This window comes from Ammospiza caudacuta, chromosome 18, assembly GCF_027887145.1.
Source record: "Ammospiza caudacuta isolate bAmmCau1 chromosome 18, bAmmCau1.pri, whole genome shotgun sequence".
NCBI classification, from domain to species: domain Eukaryota; kingdom Metazoa; phylum Chordata; class Aves; order Passeriformes; family Passerellidae; genus Ammospiza; species Ammospiza caudacuta.
The window spans coordinates 5,288,778-5,309,190 of NC_080610.1; the positions used below are offsets into that span (position 1 = coordinate 5,288,778).

The 20,413-nt window shown below is 48.8% G+C and overlaps 1 protein-coding gene across 5 annotated transcripts in view; it reads right to left on the reverse strand.

Annotated features, from left to right (window-relative positions):
• The window catches only part of CABP1 (calcium binding protein 1), a 43,781-nt gene extending 24,174 nt beyond the window's left edge, over window positions 1-19,607 (reverse strand). For 2 of the 5 annotated variants that reach the window (XM_058816627.1, XM_058816629.1), the window contains exons 1-2: window positions 19,005-19,475; window positions 1,630-1,806 (exon numbers count right to left, since the gene is read on the reverse strand). In XM_058816627.1, the coding sequence (XP_058672610.1) occupies window positions 1,630-1,806; window positions 19,005-19,472 (645 nt within the window). In that variant the 5' untranslated portion in view covers window positions 19,473-19,475. Of the gene's footprint in view, window positions 1-1,629; window positions 1,807-6,310; window positions 6,560-19,004 lie in introns of all 5 variants that reach the window. The other 3 variants (XM_058816632.1, XM_058816628.1, XM_058816630.1) reach the window with 3 other exon arrangements.
• Between the last annotated feature and the right edge of the window lie 806 nt (window positions 19,608-20,413).

Below are 20,413 nucleotides of genomic sequence, written 5' to 3' on the forward strand. Positions count from 1 at the left end.
CTGAAGTTTTCGGAGAACATATGGGAAGAGGAATAAAACTATTCCAAGAGTTAAGATCCCAGATATGAGCAGAGGTGACCCCCAGAGAGTCCATTATACTTAATGGTCTTACTCTCATTTATTTCTGTTCTATGCACAAGAAATCCTGTTGGCCTAGAGAGTCAGTAAAAGTAAAGCTGTGTATTAGATGCACTTATTCTACATCAGGGTACTTAGAGACATCACTAATCCTATTTTGGAGACCTCTCAGGGTACAGTGAGCTTCCATGGCCTAAGCAGGATGGACACTTGTCCAGCTGTCCACTAGGGAGCTGGACCTCTCTCCTGTGACAGGTGGCTCTGGGCAGGTCAGCAAGTGTACCTGTGCAAGAGTGTGTTTCATGTTTTAGTGACCTGGCACAGGGACTGTGTGATCACTTAGTGGCTGAAGGTTAGGAAGAACAAAAGCCTTTTGATCAATAATGACACATAATTACTCTTTTTTGAGTTGTTGGTTGAAGCAGAGGTTTCAGAAATAAAGACCTACATGTCTCCCTACAGCTGTAGATGACCATATCAACACACAAGTAAAGCAGAGGTTTCTTACAGAGGCAATAAACCTCTGGTTCTGAGGCAATTGGGGTAAGCTTTGTTTCACCACAAGAACATGGAAGGCACTGGGTGAATATCTGACAATTCACATATTCACTAATACATATCCATAAAAAGTGTGTTAATCATATTCAATTGTTTATCTTTAAATTCACATTGCTGTAGAAGTAGAATGTTTGGGGGCAAAAATATGTTTTAATTCTTGTAAAGACACAATATTGGGGGGCATACATACAAGCACACATGTTTATTGTTTGTGTATAAATGCATACATTGGATGCATATGAGCACCTAGCTACAATAGGTGTGACTGAATGAATAGGGGTGGTTTTGCTATTTCTCTCTCTCTATGTGGGAGGGTAATAACATTTGGTAGCCTGGCACTATTTGCAAATATAAGGAAAGCCTGATGTTCCTCAGTTTAACTGGCTGGGATTGCTGCAGTGTCAGGCTGGGTATGCCAGTGCACAAGAGATTGTGTCTGGGTATCTGTGAGGAGGCAGCTGTCTGCTTATATCTGCTGGTGCTAGTGTGCTCACTGTGAACTGATAGGAACAGTATCAAATATGGACAGCTTGTTCCCAATACAGATGCCCTGATTTGCATTTAACTGGCTATTTAGGCTTTAAATGCTAATCTGAGCTAATCAAGAGATGTGTGTCTTGCTGGAATAACAGCTTTGAGCACTGGACTTTTCCTGGGTCCATATGAATATATGCAAGTCCTGAAGTCCTAAAACCTTTTCATAAACTCATATGATTATGGCTACTCGAGTATAGACTTGGATCTATTTTCCACAGCTTCAAGTTTAGAATCCTCCTTTCTTGATGTTTAAGCACAAGGATATCTGCACATCCTTCAGGTTAGACATTAGCCTGTGACTGTATCTGCACTTGGAGCTGGAGCCGGGATGCTCGAGATGCAGGGCTGGGAGTTACAGAGCTGCACGCAGGCGGAGCACGGGGGCGGCTCCGCATCCCCGACTCGCGTCCACGTGGCTTTGTGCGTGTCTCGCCCCGCTGGGTGTAACTTACGTACAGGCTGCCTGTTTTCTGCGAAGCCCTTCCTCAGGAAGATGCATGCTGGCCCCAGCAGGTTGTGCATGACGGCGCAGTTCTGGGCCAGCACCATGAGCGGACCCTGGTACTCGCCAGCCGACGACCCCTCTTCGCTCGTCTGGACAGCTTTATAGCTCGTCTTCTCGTCATGGCGGATCTTCCCAGCCAACCAGCAGCAAGCAAACAACACAACAGAGGATGTTACCTCCCCATCTCGTTCCTCTGAAGTTTTACTGAACCGCCTCGCAGAGATATAATTGCTACATTTCTTTCATCTGGTGCACACTGCGTCCCCCCCACCGGCCTATTTGGATTCGTACAGAAGCAGTAAGTCCAGGAGTTCACTTTCAAAAGCTGAAAGAACAACCAACCACGAGAATTTCTCTTTGAAATGACATCAAACTCTCAGCGCTGCTCACATCTACCCAGACACAGCCCAAAGTGCCACACTCCCACAGTCAGCCCCAGAGCTAACACTGCCTTGAATGAGCTGAAAGGACAAGCACAGCCCACCTTAACAGTACGTGTGCCAAACCGTGCCCGGGCATCCCCAGGAGAGCCGGCAGAGCTGCACAAAGCCACTGCTCAGGCTCACACAGCATCACACGCTTTATCACGTTTTCAGAAGACCATTTACAGCATCAGGTGGCCTTGCCAACTGCAGGCTCACGCTGCCTTGTGCAGCTACTAATTAGTTACATCCTCAGAGCTTGAGGCACTTACAGCCTTGGCCTCTTTTAATCACCGACAGTCCCAAAGTGGAGATCAGACACGGGCACAACGTTTTTGAGTGTTTGCATTTGCACATTTTCTAAGTGCACACGTCCTGCTAAGCTAAGGCTCCAGAACAGAATCCAGCACTGGATTTTATAAGGAGGCTCTGCTTTCCTTTTATAGAAATGCATTTCCCTGGCTCTGCAAAAAACCTCTTATCCTGATATTCCCATGAAGCTATAAAAAGCCAACACAACCCACAGGACCCTTGGTTTTACAGAATAAACATTAATCATACATTAGATTCCTCTTCAGGAATGATTCTACTTTTACAGCCAGCGTTCCCAGGGGTGATCAGAGAAGCTCTGTCACTTGTCATTGTCTCTATTAACCCTTTCCTGAAAGCCTGAGGTAAATTTTCAGGCTAAAAGACCAGACACAAACACCCCCCATTCACACTTGTCTGAGACTATTGTATCTACTTGCTGTGTCTGTCATGTGCTATTACATTGCATGCATGGTGTGTAATTTGCCTTTTTGTACACAGTCTTACACCAATCTGCTCATGTATAATGTCATGTGAATATCAAGCATCAAAACAAAAATAACTCAAAAAGCAAGCCAGGGAGAAAGAAAATGATGAAGCAGAAAAGCATTTTCATTGCAGCCGTGCCTGAGAAAGGAATTGGTCTCTGATTAATTCTGACACATAGGACACTTGTCCTTAGAAAACTGAAAGATGAGCATCCATCCACGAATGGCATATTACTAGCTCAGCTAAATGTCAAGACATCTGTGTTGAGCTACACAGCTTTGTGACATCAGTGCAATGTTATTTCAAAATTATTAGCTTTATTTCCTGGCACGTTTTTCAGTTTAATATACCAAATAATATGAATCACTTAAATGCCCCACGTCGGTGTTTAATTCCAGTGAAGCCACATGAAGGATGCAAAGCCCCATGGCCCCAAATGTTTGTTTGCTGACATTTCCAGTAATAGTTTATTACCAAGCTATACAGCAGTACCTCATAATAGTCATCCCATTATTTTTCTGTCTTGATAGAGGTTGCCAGTTTGACAAAACAGTTGCCAAGAGCCACTGAGGACTGTGACCAGACAAACTGCTGCAGTGCCAGAATACCAAGGTGAACAGCTCAGCAAGGCTCCCTGCCCTGCACTGTCACTGCAGGCAGGATTTATGGCATTCAGTGTTCCCTCTGCCAGCAGTCTCACAGGTTCTCCTGCAAATATCCACTCAAGTTCCCTTCACCATGCTCCTTCTACATCGCAGAAGAGAGGGCAACGGAGCTGTGATATTGGTATGGGGCAAAGAAACATCAGCCACCCATTACAGGGGAACAGCAGTGTTCATGACAAAGAAAATGCAAGAATAGGACTGGGGAGATCAGGCTTTCCCAGTCCCTTCTTAGCAAAGGACCACGAACCTTCCTGGCCAAGTCCAGCCCTTTGCTGTGTCAGATTATGGAGTAGGAAGACACCAGGTTGATCTAGAGATGGCCAAAGGGGTGGAGAGCTCTGGTAAAGTGAGGGACCTGGATGCCAAGGCTTTTAATTTCTGCACAGCAGAAGCACACCAGGATTCACTTAATGAAGTGAATGAATGTCAGAGGGACTTTTCAGAACAGCAAACCAGGAGGGGCCTTGATCCCAACTGCAGCATCTCTTGGAGGGAAAAGCAGCCAGGATGGCTTCCACAATCGCTTGGGGGGACAACGTAACAACAAGAAACTGAAGCTACCAACAACAGTCAGGGAGTCACAGCCTGAACAAGCAAGGTACCCTGGTGTCATCCAGACCTAGACCAAGCCAGCTGGTGCATGGGAGTGAACCCCAAATTGTGGGTTGAAATCATGTATTCAAGAGTTGAGACTGTCACCCAAGAGCAGCTTCCACACGTGTTGTCTGCAGTCCCTCCTCTTCAACATTTCAGCAAAATTAGTTTGCTCAAAGTAAAATCTGAGAAAAATTACTGGGATCATATAACAGCCAAGTGAAGTTGGGCAATGTTAAGACTGATCTGCAAAGTCTGCAGTATAATCACGTGTGTTGTGCTGAAAAGAGTGGCAGAGTACCAGGACCTGTCAGGATGAGTGCCTGATTTCATAGCTCACTAGAATGATGTCTGAGAAATTCTCTGATTCAGCTTTGCAACTTTTTCTCTTCAGTCCTGACATCCCAGGCCTTGTAACTAGGCACAAAGTGAGTTATTCAAAGCAGCTTTTAGGAATAAAAGCATAAATTACCTCAAAGACTGACAACACAATTTACAGGTTCTTGAATCTATTTCGATTCAAGCAGCCTGGCTACCTGTCAGTCTTTAATTGCAATCACCTTGTACAGCTGCAGCCAACTCCTTTTATTCCAAGTTGAAGGCGACCTACAAGCAACCAAGCTGGTTTTTCATATGTGCAACATTTGGGTGAACCTGAGCTACTTCTACATCTCCCTGCAGGTCACCCTGACCTAGGACTGGTCTCAGCACTGCATAACTGCTGGGTGATGAATTCCCTCATCAAGTATCCCAGCTCCCCCACAGCAGCACTGTGCCATTACTGGCTTTGTTTACAGCAGCCAAGATAACAAGCAAATTGTGTTTCTATATAGAAGAGGCCAAAATGCAGCCAAAAGAAACTCTACGATGGAGGTCCTCTCTCTCCCAGACAGCTCCCTTGCAGAGAAGCTTTCCCAGGTGCCAAGGTCTCCTGGATAAAGCATCTTGATGGCAGTGGCATTTCATTGTCATCAAGGTCTCCACAGAGGCAGCATCTCATTGCAATTCTCTGGATGATCAGCATAACTTTATCATTTATGGAGAATGAACTGCATAGCATTTTGCTGAGCTATTAGATTTGCAGCAATGCCAAGTGAGAACCATGTGGCTGACAGGTACACAGTGCTGTAAGGTCTTCCTCAGTCAAACAAGAAATGTTTCTGGGGCATGTTGTTCCCATTTCAACCCAGTCCATAACAGCAGAATTATTCCTGGATCTAGTTTGTCCCAGGACCACTGCAAAACTTCAGCACAGAGTAGACTGTGGGCTGAAGCCTAACAGATACATGTGGCAGCTCACACAGTGCAGCTGGGCCCAAGCATGTGGACACATGGGCCACGCTGATGTGCAACATGATGCACAAACACACAGCCAGGGCCCAGGGTATCCACTCACAAACAGATGCATGGACAAGCAGAACAGAGAGAAAAACATGCTTCTGTACCCAAACACATACCAAAACTAATTGCTTCATGTGCAAGGATGGATAGACATAAAAACGTGCATGTCTACACACAGACTTGTGTGAGGACATGCACCAGCAGGTGAGCACACACAGCACCATACAAGCAAGGGCATGTGTGTGATACACAGAAACGCCTTCTGCACTCACAGCAAACCTGCCCAGGCACTCAGGATGCCTGTTAGAGATGTAAAGAGCTAAGGACACACAGGTACCTCAGATGGGCCCATAGGTGTGCACACCCTTACACAGCAATGGCAACATGTACAGACAAGTGACCCTTCATGTATACATGCATTTATGTCCCTACACCCACAGCACACATGATTACTCAAGCAGGTAACTCTCAGCTGAAGCACAAGCACAAGTTCACTCCTGCCCTGACAGGAGTGTGCCAGCATGCTGTGCACATCAACAAGCACATGCTTGCACGTACCCAGAGGAGAGCTGTACACACACAGTGAGCAGGACACGAGCCTACACACACATTTATTTATACATATTATGGCTCTGAGCATCCTGGGCTTTACTGGCTGCACTTGCATGAGCAGCTCTTACAGAAAAAGTCTGGTGAAGAAGCTGAACCCTTCATACTCATCTCTATGTTTCTCCCACCTCCCATTCTCATCTGCCCACAGTGTCACACATCCCAAGAAGCAGGGCTGGATTGATTCAATTCAGGGAACATACCTTTTTAGAGAGGTTTCTCAGAGGAGACTTCACACAGTTGCCCATAATATGTTGAGGCTGCCTTTCCGGTGGACTTGGTTATAAAGGAACTGAAGCAATTGATCCCATTAAAGGTATTCCTTGGGAGCAAAGCAAGAAAGGCAGCACCAGGCAAATCCAAACAGCTACTGGCTGCTGGGGCTTTCCCTCTTCAGGGAGCTTTTTCTCTCTCTGCCTCTCTCTCTCCGTATTTTACTTTATGTTCACTTTCTTGAAGAGATGAAGCAGGAAGGAGAGGGAGGGGAGAGAAACAGACAGAAAGAGAGGGAGAGAGAGAGAGTGAGTGAGAAGGGGGGAGAGAGGGAGGCGGATGTATAATCTACATCAGATTAATGTTCAAATCCCTCCCACCCCCCTCAATCTGCAGGCAAGATTGTTTTACTCATAGGAGAGGGCTGTTTCAGGGAGAATTAAAACAGAGAGGCAATGCAAGAAGTGATTTCAGTGATGAGTTCTGTGAATCTAGCTAGTTTGGGTCCCCACAGCCTCTGAACACTGCATCCCTACCCACCCCCCTTCTAACTCCTCTTGGCTTTTCAATCACCACAGCCCCAGGCTGGCCAGAAGGCAATCCACTTAGGGGCTTGGAGCAGACCACAGCTCCTTTCAGAGCAGAAATGGTCCAATTTATCTGGGTGGGACCTGTTTCAGCTTATAAATACCAGCAGACCTAGAAGTGTCTGATTTTTATTCTGTCACAGTGAAAGCAAGCCTGGAGACAGCAGTCCTGGGACCCTACAACACTCTCAGCCCCAGGACAGTAATATTTAACCACAAGGGAGAGATGTTGAGCCAGTCTTGCAGTAAAGTTTTTCCAGATTTCTGCAAGTAAAAATCAACTGGCAGTTTAACCTGTACAAATCTGCCAAAGATGGGCTCACACCCGAATCTTAAATCTAAACAGCCCCAGGTTAGATAATGTGAATCAAAGAATTTTGATGTCAGATCCATCCATTTCATTTGCAAGAGCCCAAGTCCTGAAATAAATAAGAGGCACCTGAACCTAGAGCTGGCTCTAAACTTTGGACTTCATGCCTGTAGCAGAGAATAATCGCTGAAAGAAAAGGGATGAGTCCCCAATATATTTTTTCCTGATCACAGGCTGAGCATAAGAGCATTCAGTCTGAAAAGAGATTTAAATTGAATAAAAACCACATAATCACACTCAGGCAACAGTATCTGAGCAGGATAGTGGATGCACCTTTAGCTGTGAGGCACCACAGCTGCAGCTCCACAGTGATAAGAAGTATGAAGAGCTAAGGACCAGGATGACACTGATCTTACACCCTGTTATGCAGCAGGCTGCTTGGACACTCTGGTGTTGAGCTGAAAGATTTCACATCTTTATTTGCAAGTGCAGTTCCAAACAAAAGCTTCTACAAAGACCAGCTCCATAGGCTGAGGACTTGCACCAGATGGTTTTTGTGAAGCAGCCAAGGACTCGCTCTCCTGGAGGTCTAGGGCTGTAGGACAAAGGATGAACTGTCAATGTCAAAACAAAGCAAGGATTTCTCCTTCCACCCTGATGGTGCTGTGGCAAATTAAGTATGATTCTAAGGTGACTCAACAGTTGCTTTAGAGCTTAGAGGCTTCTTCCACCTAAGGAGATGAGTCTGGGAGCATGACAAAAGTCTGCAGCTTCTCCAGTTAGCCACAGACAGAAATGCATGGCCATAGGGAATGGTGCTTCTTGCTCTTCCTTGTAATAACAGCTTCCCAAGACTGAAGGCAGTGGGACAGCCTCCTCTCAGATTCCCTGAATGCCTTCTTCATTAGATGATGTTGCAGGAGCTGCACAAAGGTCCACAGGCTCTCCAAAACAAAAAGCTGCAGCAGGACATGCTGGAAGACACTCCTTGTCTGCCCCTTGTACCCAGGGCAAACTGAGAGGGGGACAGAGGGGAAGACCTCCATAGCAGAGCTCACCCATGCTAGGGTGAAAAGCAAAACTCTTCCTTGGCCTGTCTCCCTCATCAGGAGATGCTGAGGAAAAATACAGTCACTCCTTGGGGGCTGTGCCAGCCCTGGGCCCTTCAGTGGGGTCTTTGCAGGAGGATGCTGAAACTCCCAGCTGCTCTCAGGCTTCCATCTTTGGCCCTATTTCTCTTTTCCCTCTTAAGGCAGCTAATGGGAGGCTGATCTACCCTCTGACAAAGTGCCAGTCATTAATAATATCCTCTGTCAGCTGGAGCCATTCCCCAGGCTCCTTGTTTATTGACAAAGTGCTTGTCTCCCTTGAGCAGAAGCTGCCACACAGCGAGTGAGGCGCCTGGGCTCCTTTCTGAGACAAATTACTTCAATTCCAGAGCAGAGAGGGGAGAGAATTGCCTTTCTGCTGCTAATGAATCTCTCCCTGACAGGAAGCATGGAGGCTAGGAACACCCTGCAACTGAGAAGTGCCCATCTCCCACATTGTCCCAGGGAGAAGGAGGGAAGAAAGGGAGTCAGACATGTCCTGCCAGAAAAATCCATCACAGTTCCCAGACTATTGTGGGACAGCTTTGGAATACAGCTGTGGAGCATGTCTTAGTGAGCTCTAAAAGCCTCTCAATGAGATGGTGACCCTCTAAATACTGGTTTGTACCAGAGCATTCAGAGCCAGCCACTGTGTTTGCCTACTCTCCAACTTTTCTTCCCTACAGTTACAGGCAGCTGTAGGAAATGTGCAGGGCAGAGTGAGAGGGCTGAGACTCCTGCTAGGCTTGGCAGGGAATTTGCAGTCCAGGAAGGGAAGAGGGAATGGGAGCCCATGTGCACCAGGTCTGCAGCACAGACACAATCCTTTGACTCTGTAAGGACTCCAGTGGAGCTCAAGAGGCCCAAGAGATGCAATCATGAGCAATTTTTTTATCTCCTTATTTACTCTGACTCTCTTAAGAGCAACTGGGCAGGACACCACTATCTGGCAGACAGCCCCTGCTGAGCTCTGAGGAGAAAAATCTCTCTACAGTGGGATCTTGTTCCCATCACCACCACAGGTAGCTTAAAGATAGGCAAGGAAAGTGGAGTTGGCAGAAAGGTCATTAGAAGATTAGGTTAGAAGGAACATATTTTCTCCCTTCCTCCAACTGATGCTGCTGTAAGAGAACGGGATGCTGAGAATAAGTGTGTCAGAAACATTTCTGTGTAGGTGCTGATCTGTGGGTATGCCTATATCTGGGGTAGTCAGTGTGCATGTGGGAGGGTTGCACATGCATGTATACTGGTTTTCCCACACTGTTCTTTGTGGCAATCACACTGTTCTTTTAAGGTCTGTGTCTCTGTTGTAAACTTTCTAAAAATCTGTAAGAACTTTGTGAAATGCAAGTCTCGCTGCTGTTCATGCATCCCTCCCTTTCTCCCCAGGTCCAAGGTGGAGAGCAGAGAGCTCAAGGGATGCAGCTTGGCACAGAGCAAGGTGTCAGCTCATGGGAGAGAAGCATTTGGCACACTGACTGACCTGAGCACATAGAAGGGAGAAGGCTGGCTGACTTGGCATTCAACAAGGAATGATTTAGGTGGTTTAATATGTCTGGATACTTTAAAAAGCAGCAGTGCTGTGCTTTGGGCTGGCACCTTTGGCAGAAATGCTCATTTCATAGGAAAATGTTGGAACTCCTCATAGCTAATCATTTGGCAGGTGCCAGAAGCTTTATCTAGTGGCAGCAAATATCCAACAGACACAACAGAAAAAACAAAATCAATCCAAAACATGTGACTGCTTATCAAACTGTAGCTTTGCTTGGCAAAAATTTTCAGTGGAAGTGTGGATTTGTATGGGGACTGTTCAGATGCTAGGCCTGTTTCAGTGCACAGTCCTTCATGTGCTGGAACATTACATTATTGTTCTCAACACAAATACTGCTACAGGGCAATGTCAGTAGGTAATGGGTATTGTATAGTAAAGCAGGGAAAACTCTTTCCTAGTATCTTTTCACTGAAGTCCATAGTTCTACCAAGAGCCCACTAAATGCTTAAAACATTTAGTATATTAAAATACATCCCCTTACTTTATTTATCCTAACAGGGCAGGAATTTTTGTTGTACTTTTTCCTACCCCAGAGTGGAAAGTGCCCACATACATTAATATTTTTCAAATCTGCTTCAAATAACCCTTTATCTGGTGGCTACAGATCTGTATTTTACAGGAAATGTATAGTTTTACAGAAACTGTCTTGTCTACTGAACGACCTCAGATGTGCCTAACCATTTGGAGTGGGCAACATCCTCCTGTACCAGTTCTGTCAAGGATCTTATTTTGAAGCTCCCAACCACTGGAACATGCACTGGCACTCTCAACTTCTGTGACTGATTTCTGTTTTTTCTTCTGCATCAGCTCCCAAGTGCTTTTGCTGCACATTGAGTTGTGTCTTCTAACATCAAAGGAACCTTGGATGGTTCCATATGCCAGTCAGACAAGTACAGGTCCATCTCAAGGGGAGGCACAGTCAGGTACTGGTGGATGCAGTCCAGGTTCTCATCTAGGGAAAGGAATTCTGCAGAGAGTTTGGGAACTTTCTTTGCTGTCAGCTGTTCCAGGAGGAAAGTGTTGCTGACTCATGCTGTGCATAATATTCTCTTCCATTAGAGCAATTGGATCATAATCAATCACAAACAACAGAATGTTTATTAAAAAGACGGAGAATATTTTCTATTCCTCTCAAGGTAACAAAGCCTGGACTGCCTGTCAACTTCTGTTTGGAACAGCTCTGTCTGTAAATAGCTGGCTTCAGTTTGCATCAGATGAAAATAGATGGGAACGTGCTTTCTCCTGACACCTTCCCTGCAGATCTGATCCAAGGATTTTGCATTAGCCCAACTTCCAAGTTCCTACGCAGGAGATGCGTTGGCCAGACCACAATGTACTGTGGATATTTGCTGATGATGATACTAAAGATCATCAATGGGCTACAAAAAGACAAGTACAAAGTACAAACTTGACAACTCAGAAGCTGCTGTGAGGATTTGTCATGTATATGGAGCACAGAGGTTGTTTAAAATAAACCTTACGTGGTTCCTTGTCTTTGCTCCAGAATATGGGAATTTTGTTGCACTCCATCCAACTGCGACTACTGCAGAAGCAGCTAATTCTGTCTGGTTCTCTCACCTCTTTGGAAACAAGAGGGACAGGGGGTCACTGTTTAGCTGGCACACTGAGGTGCTACTGAAAATGTGGCTGATCATCAGATGAGCAGAGGCCTAGAAACCAATAACAACCAAATAGTCCAAACCAACCCTGCAGCATTATGTGAGATTTGCCACCCTAAAACAGAGATCTGCCTCACTTCTAATTTGAGTAAGAATCTGACAGCACCTTTAAAAGGACCAAACTGTATATCCCAGGTCTCTGACTACACCTCAACACAACTGGTCCCAAAGTAGCTAAACAATTAGTGGTTTATTTCAGCAGAACATTGAGGTTGCTGCCGTTTTTCTACTTCCTGCCTTCAACTGTTGTGACATGATGCTTCCCAATGTTACACTATTGCCTGTTTCCTTCCAAATGCAGATAATGTATTTTGCCTGAGTGGGATGAAACAATGCTGTGTATTCCTTCCAAAGATGGTTGCAAGATGCAAAGTACTCCAGGGGAGGAATGGGTGGAAGAAATATTAGAATATCGCTAATGTCTTCATTCTTGGGTAGCGCTGAGTTCATGGTCTTATGCTGGAGCAGAACGCTACTAAAAATCTAAATATGACCATACCTAGGACAGTTCTTTATTTTTAAGTGGAGCATTTGACTGAAGGATTACTCAGGTTCATGGCACTGCTGCTGCTCTCTGAGGTCACAGGAATGTCAGAGGATTATTGAAACAGAGCCCAAAGTTAGCTAGACATCTTTTACTGAATGTACACCATATAGCTGCTTGTTATTGGAAATCAATACCACTCATGGATGCATCAGGGAAAAACAGTTACTGAAGCTGGAATGCTACAAAGAATCACAGCTAATTCAGCTGACAACCTGCAGCCCAGCCACTGCATCTAAAGCTAAACTTCTCTGACATTGTGTTGAAACCCAGGATTGCATGAAACAAAAATCAAGGTGGTAAAGCTTAACAAAATGGACAGTGGACTTATGTAAATGATGATTAATTTATTACTGAAAGCTTTTTTTTCTTCTCCAAAGATAAACTAAATCTAACCAGAAGGTTTGTGTATTTCAGTGCATTAGATCATGCTGCTGTATATTTCATGAACAGAATATTTAATGAATGTTCTTTTAGCTTGGTTTTATTTTGATGTCTTTCTATAGCCTTTTAAAACAGATTTGTTTAAAAAGTAAATCACTGACAAAGATTAATGTTTGCTGGCAGACCTACTGTAGACAGGAGGCTTATCCATTGCCCCTTAGTGATTCTGTACGTCTGGCTCACATCCCTCAAGCTCTTTACAAGCAATAAATGTGATGAACTTTTCTCCAAGCTGAGCAAAGGGGGAACTGAGTGGATATGCTCAAGTGGAACAATGTTTCTCTGTGTCTGAGGTCATTACATATAAAAACATGAGACGTACCTTGGAAGGTGTGGCAGGTGTCAGCAGGCAGGTGAGTACACAAGCGCCGAGCGATGTTTTAAGCACAGGAATGCATAAGCGTGTACAGAGGTGGTTGTGAAGCCACACAGAAGATTTAGCAGAGGCTGCACGAGCAAGCTGTGTGCACATAGACAAGACATGTACATGAAGGCTTTTTATGTCAATCTACATGCATGGACATGGGCTGTGGCAACTCATGCAGGGATGGAAGCACGCAGGCTGTACGGGCCCCACGCAGGTATCCGGACCCAGTGAACACGCAGCTGGGAGCGGCTCTCGCCAACTTCACGGCACCGGCGGGGCTGTCCCCGGCTCTGACACACTCACCGGGCGGCCCAGGGACAGGGCATGTCCCGGGAGCCCAGAGCGCGGCGGGTCCGTGTCAAGGCGGCTCCGCCGGGCGGGGAAGGGCCCCGGGGCGAGGCGACGGGGCCGCGCGGGGGCGCGCCGGGGCCGCCGGAGCCCCGCTGGAGCCCCGCTGGAGCCCCGCTGTCCCGGAGACCCGCCGGAGCCCCGCCGGAGCCCCACTGTCCCGGAGCCCCGCTGGAGCCCCGCTGTCCCGGAGCCCCGCTGTCCCGGAGCGCCGCTGTCCCGGAGCGCCGCTGGAGCCCCGCTGTCCCGGAGCCCCGCTGGAGCCCCGCTGGAGCCCCGCCGGAGCCCCGCTGTCCCGGAGCCCGCGGCGGAGCATGTAGGGGACAGGCCCGCAGCACCGATCCCGGGAGGGACCGGCAGCAGCAGAGGGAACACCGCTGTCAGTCCGCGGGACTGTCCCTGCGGCCACGGGGACTCCCTTCCCTCTCCGCCCGTGCCCTCAGGGACCCTTCTGGGCCGGTATAAACCTTCAGAGGTGCCATAAAACACGGAGGAAAAGTCGGTGCAGGATACGGCATTTCTCCGGGTTCTTTCTGCCTCCTAATCTGTGCACCCACGCTCCATGCTCCACACGAGCCAAGACCGTGCCACGGGACCAGCATCACTCCGGCGGTCAGTCGTGCTAAGCCAGAAGTTTGTTCACCCCAAATTACTGTGCCGATTTAACAGTGTTAATGAGCAGTTTAGTTAGAGACTGTCTCAGTTTGTCACCAGCCCTGACATGCCACTGCTTCACCTGCCCTACAGATACAACACAGCACGTGAGCACTTGGAAACCCAGACCTTTCACCTTCACCTCGCCACCCCACAGCGGGACACATGAAAGTTTCCATTGCAGCCTCCCTTGCTAATACACAGGGCCAGCTGAAAACTCCCACTACTGAGGCAGGAGCCACTCTACCCTGGCAGGACTGGCCAGGGCTTCCTACTTCTCCACGGATGGATCTCCAAGAATGGTCCTGATGCAGTGACTGCTCTTGGGCAAAACGCCTGTTAGAATCAGCTGAAGCCAAAGACATTGGAGGGAACAAAGTTATCTGGCAGATGAGAACACCAGGAAGGCTGGACAAAGCATCTTTTCCCTACACGCTCTCTCGGCTGGTCAGAGGAGAATATTCTTGCATGATTTCCACACATGCTTTCCACATTTTCTGTCCCAAAATGGGGCCACTTCTGTCATCCCAGTTTGCTGTAAGGTTCATTAAAACCTGTTAAGAAGTAAAGCTCAAGAATAAAGGGAGATGGAGCAGGAAAATAAAAGGAAAATTTCACAGGAAATGCAGAAAGATTATGTCCCTATTTTAATGGTAATGTGGACACTGACATTAAAGCAGGAATGGGAGATGGTGCAGGAGAGGCTTTAAACTCCCTGTACAAATAGGAATACAAAAGCCCCTTTGGCCACAGTGCTAACAGCAGAACCCTGTAAATATTTCATGATTCTCTACGGCAATTGTTTGACCCCTTTGATCCCCATGCTACCAGAGGCAATTGACAGAAAACTGTTGGGGAATCACTTCACTGAAAAATTTAACAGTCAGGTAGGGTGTGAAAGCTAAACGGCTCTGAAAACGTTCCGGTCTCACATGGCAGGATCGCTTACAAATTAATATTGCATAGCAAATGCCCGGAAAAAGCTGTTCTTAAAGATACCAGCTAGGCCAGCGCTGAGGCACGGGAGGAATGAAGCGATGAGAACCGGTGGCTGTCTGTGCCGCAGTCCCTGCACAGAGCCGTGTGAGCCAGGTGCCAGGCGGCTGCTGCACCGTGGGCACTGCAGCCACATCCCCGTGGCACTGCTCACCCTGGGCACTGCAGCCACATCCCCGTGGCACTGCTCACCCTGGGCACTGCAGCCACATCCCCGTGGCACTGCTGCACCGTGGGCACTGCAGCCACATCACCGCTGCCCCAGGAATGCCACAAAACTTGCACTGCGGTCCTGCTGCCACCGCACTGCTGTCCCGGTCTCTGTGCTGCTGTTGTCACATTGATAAACTGTGTCTTGCTGCCAGGCCTGCCACCTCCCTGCCATCCCAGCTGCTGAGGGGTCACCACTCCGCTTCTGTTGCTGAACTGTGATCTGTAGCCACACTAGAGACACTACAGGACTCTCTGCTCTGCAGGGGTAATAAGCATGCTCCCTTATGCTTCACAACACACTTTTGCCACTTGGCCACTCCAACACTACCCTATCAGGCCAAAATCATATGAAACATCTTCCTCGTGCTCCCTTTCTTGCCATTTTCCCACTTTGCTGCATTACCATACACACATTCCTTGCCAGCTACACCCGTGAATCACAGCACTACTCTCACACTGTACTGAGCCTCTGCCGCTGCAGGGCCACTTTAAAACACTGCTGTCCCACTGTCCCGCATAAAACCAGCCCATACTCACACTGCACTGTCACCAGGTAAGTCTGTGGCGTTGTCCTCTTGCTAACTCAGCTGTGCTTCCAAAACTGTGGCATGGTGGTAATACTTCACTTGCTGCCTTCTGCTACAGCGGGATGGTGCTGTCAGATCAGCGCAGCCCTTTGCAAATATCACACCAGAAGTGATCACTGCTGCACAGAATGGCTCTTGTCTGCAATATTGTATTACTACATCAGGAGACTGCTAAACTCTTCTGTCAGGCTACAACACTCCACAATTATCACACCCATGCACTGCCAAACTCCTACCACACGGCACCAGTATCACATCTCTGCTGTGCCCCAGGACTGCGTTACCACACCACTGCATTGTCAGTGCAGCTCTCCAGACGCTCGGAGCTGCACGCGCTGCATCCCAGCCCAGCAGAAAGTCCACAGCAGAGTGCTCCTCTGCAACTGCTGCACTGAGCTGGTGGGCAAACATGTCATTATGCTAAGATGACATCCTGGCTTATACTTAATGCATCATTACACTACCCTACTTTTCTTAATTCGTGTACCGCTCAATAACAAAATGGTAAAATATCCTAAAAGAGTATTACTGCTTAATGGTATTAGAACATCACTGCACCAATATAGCATAAGCCTAATTAATCGAATATCACTGCATCCTGTATCCTGGCAGTATCTTAGCATTCTTCTGGAGTACACACCCACAGTGCACTATATTGCTGTGCTGGTTATATAAACACGGCGCTTCTTCCTTCACTCTGTCTTTTTTTCTGCACAGCTACAAATCTGTCTCCCTCAGACACAACCCTCTAGTCCTGAACTGCTCCTTTTTGCTGTTACTGCAATAATGACATTCTCCATGGAGTCAGCCCTGCAATCTTTTCTGTGTATCTGACTGTGCCACTGTAGTGTCTGCATCTGCGACCACATCACTGCACCACCACGGCACAGGGTGATGATGTTCCACATCTATAGAGCTGGATCAAGATAAACTGGTGCTGCTGGACCACAGTGCTCTGCTGCTGTGATATGCATCACTGTGCTCCTCTCCTATATATTGCAAAATTACTGTTCTAACTGTTTCACACTGGGCTGTGTGGGCTAGAAAGAAGTTTTCATATTAAATGAATTATCTGCTGAGCTGTTGCTGTCTTGTAATCACAATGTGGAGCAGACTGGTGTTACAGCACCTGCAGCCTCAGACTGCAACCCTGGACGTGTCTATGACCCTGCCACAGGGTCTAAGTCCTTGCCCGTTTCAAAACTTCACACACCTTTTTACACAATGCTGGGCATTTATTTCTTCATTCACAGAAACAAAATTTGTATCATTCTGTGCCGTGACAGAATTTCCATACATCTTACACCTGCATCTTTATTCATCCCAGGATTTTGATATCACTACCAAAAAAAAAAAAAAAGTTTCACGTATTTCATGTAACCAGCTCTTTGTGTATCCTAAATTATAAAAAATTATAGCTCCCCATCCTGCCCCTGTACAGGGGGATCTACCACAGCCCAGTCCTAAAAGTCAGTCCTAAAATCTCCAGTAAATTTTCATTCTGTCACAGTTCCTTCTAAGAAAGCATGTGAGAGACGAATACAGAGAGAAAATGCAATAAATAACACTACACTCCAAAAGAGAGATGCTGCTGTGTGCGTGTAAGCACCGGTGCAATGTACTCAGTGAAAAAGTGAAAATTAGAATTGTATCTCTCTCATTTCAGTAAAGGGCATTGTTGAACACCACAGGTAAATTTTGCTATATTTACAGCTTTCAGAACTGTCTTTTGACACTGGAATGTGAACAGCAGAGCAATAAAAAATAAAGGTGCTGGTCAGGTAAGGACTAAGCTCAAAACCAGAGGGGTTTCCATGAGTGGGAGATCTGGCATGAATTTGTTTGTATTTCTGATGCTTTGGGGACATACAGCTCCATAGACTTAAAATCTTTTCTTGGATACATCTTCACTTCGCTCAGAACTACAGCATAAATCAGAGCCAAGACCACGGATTTCAAAGCCTGGTGCTGGAATATGGCTTTTTGTAACCTGGTTGAGCTTCAATCTGCTGACCAGGCTCGTCCTTACTGTCACAACAAAATTTTAATCTAGACTTCGGATGCACCATTGGCACAGGGAGGGTAACACTTGTTTTAAGTTAAACACAACTGTAAAATTCCCAAACAGCAGACTGTCAGTGAGGATGGAAAAGTGTTGTGCTTTGGAGGGAACAGATGTGCTTTGATTTTTATCTGGAGAAGTCAAGATGAACAGAAGTAGACAACACTCTTGTATTAAACATAGGGGTGTATCACCTCCTTCCATCCAATGACAAAATTTTTGCTAATTCTCTCCATAATCTCAGTCTGAATTGGCTCCCTGCAAAGCCTCCCAAACACGCATTAAAAAAAAGGGAAGAAAAAAAAAAAAAAAGAGAAAGACAGGAAAGAAAGAAAAGACTCAATGATAACAAACTCCAGAAATCATAACTCTAGATTAATCGATCATTTCCAGGGCTGGATGGAACTTAGCCATCCAGGCTACTGGCTTATACCTATAATTGTGCTTCTGGAAGATTGCAGTTACATTAATCTTCCCAGAGATTACATTTTCCAGTAACATCCCTAGATGTCTCTAAAAGAGAATTTCAAGCTAGTCTCCCTCTGCCTTTTCATTTTTAGAGGGTAACCGTGTTGGATAATTTCACTACCAAAAGCAGCTAAAAGCGACAGCTTTGTACCAAAAGAGCTTGCAAACACCAAAAGCATCTATTCCATTCTAACACAGTGACTGGGAAGGCTTCGGAATTGGGTCAGGATTTTTTTTTTGTCGTCCTCCCCACTACCTTCCCCTGACAGCTTCTGCCATCAGAAATGATTCATATGCTGATTGTACAGAAATGTACCATAAGGAGATGTAAACAAATACAGCAAAGCAAGGCGGGGAGCCAGAGAGATGGAATCTAATAAGTAAATGGCTTTTAAAAATCCGCTTCTCTGACTCTCACCCTCAGCAGGCAGAGCCACAACTTCCCCCGGTGACTGGGAAAGCACCGGCACTTCCCCCGTCAGCACCGCCGAGAGCGCCCTCCGCAGCGCCCGGCGGGGCCGGGGGTTCTGACCCGCGCCCCGTCCCCGGCGCGGAGCCCTCCTGGGGCCGACCCCGCAGCGCCCCCGGCCGTGCCGCAGCGCCGGGAGAAGTTGTGCAGGGGCGCCCAGGAAGCAGTGCATTTACAGCTGCGGGCTGTGCCCGGGGCCGCGGGGACTCCGGAGCCAGGAGCCCAAGGTCCGGGAGCCGCAGGAGGAGGGGGCGCGGAGGGAAAGCGAGTGGGAAGAGAGAGAGGGGTGGGTGGCGAGGGGCGCTTTGCCCCTTACCTGGCCAAAGACCGAGCTGAGCATGGGGTGCAGCTGCTGGATGAGGGGATCCGCTTCCACTGACCGATCGCTGCCGCTGGACTTGGTGGAGCACTTGCTGCTGGATTTGGACAGAGGTGAAGCGCCTTCCGAGAGCTTCAGGGACTCTCTGCTGGACCTCTGCCTGTGACTGAAGAAAAAGTCCTCCTCTGCCTCCTCCCCATCCCTGTCTGAGAGCTGATGCTGGTCCTGGGGGTGACCGTGGCTGGCGTGCGGCGGGAGGTGGTGATGCTGCCTGGATGTCCGCACCGGTTCCTTGCCGCTGCCTCTCCTTGGACCTCCTTCCGCCGGCTCGGGCTGACTCTCCCCCCGTCCATGTGACAGCTTCCCCGCGCCCCTCGCTCCGTCCTCCCGGGCGCCTGGGTGGCAGAGCGGCCTGCGGGCACTGGGCTCCCCGGGGAGCTGCTCCTGGCTCAGCTCCCTCCCCATCTGCTCGCCTTGTCCTTTGCCGTCCCGGACGCGGCTGCCGCGGGGCTGGGGTTGGCCGCCCGCCGCCCGCCGGCTCCCCGCCGCCTTCAGCAGCGAAGTGCGGGACTCGCTCTTCGCCATGGAGGAGCCGCTCATCGCGGGGCCGCTAGAGCCGCATCCCCGGCCGGGCGGAGCGCTGCCGCTGCGGGCAGGGCTGCGGCGCGCCGCTCACGGCATGTCCTGCGGAGACCCGCTTAAATCCCGCACCGCGGCCCATGTGACAGCGCAGACAAAGGCCGCGGCAGGGGCGCTCCGGCGGGGGCTGGCGGGCACCGTCTCCCCCTCCGGGGCTCTGCCCCCCCACCCTCCGCGCCGCCGCCTCTCCAGGTGAGCCGGGGCCTCCCCCCGCCGGGGGCCGGCTCGGGCCGGGGCGCGCCGCAGGCGAAGCGGCGCCGCCGAGGGGTGCGGGCGGCGGCGGGCGGCGCTCCCGCAGCGCGGCGGGCGTGCAGGGCCCGGCAGCCCCGGGCACGGCGCTGGGGGCCCAAGGGCCGCAGTCCCCGGCGCGGCGGCGGGCGGGAGTCGCGGGACCATCGCCCCCGGCGGCGCTGACGGCGAGGCTGGCGGCGTCCCGGGGGCGACGGTGGAGGAGGCCTGACTGCCTCAGCTCCCTCAGCTCCCAGGGAAGGAGCTCAGCCCCTCCGAGGGCAGAGCCGGGAAGGTGAGCACCCTGCCCCGCGGGGTGACCCACCTGCCCACACGTGTGCCCCTCGGACAGTTCCTTCACACCGCAGCCAGGACCCAGCACGGTTTGGGGGTCGTGGCCCCCCTGAGTGCACCACCCGTGTGCTCAGCCTACCGACACTGCCCCATAGGTCGGCACCTATAGGTCTGATCACTATAGCAGAGAGGATTCAAAGTCTTGATCCAGATTTCACAAAGTTCAGGACAGGAGGCTGGGCTGC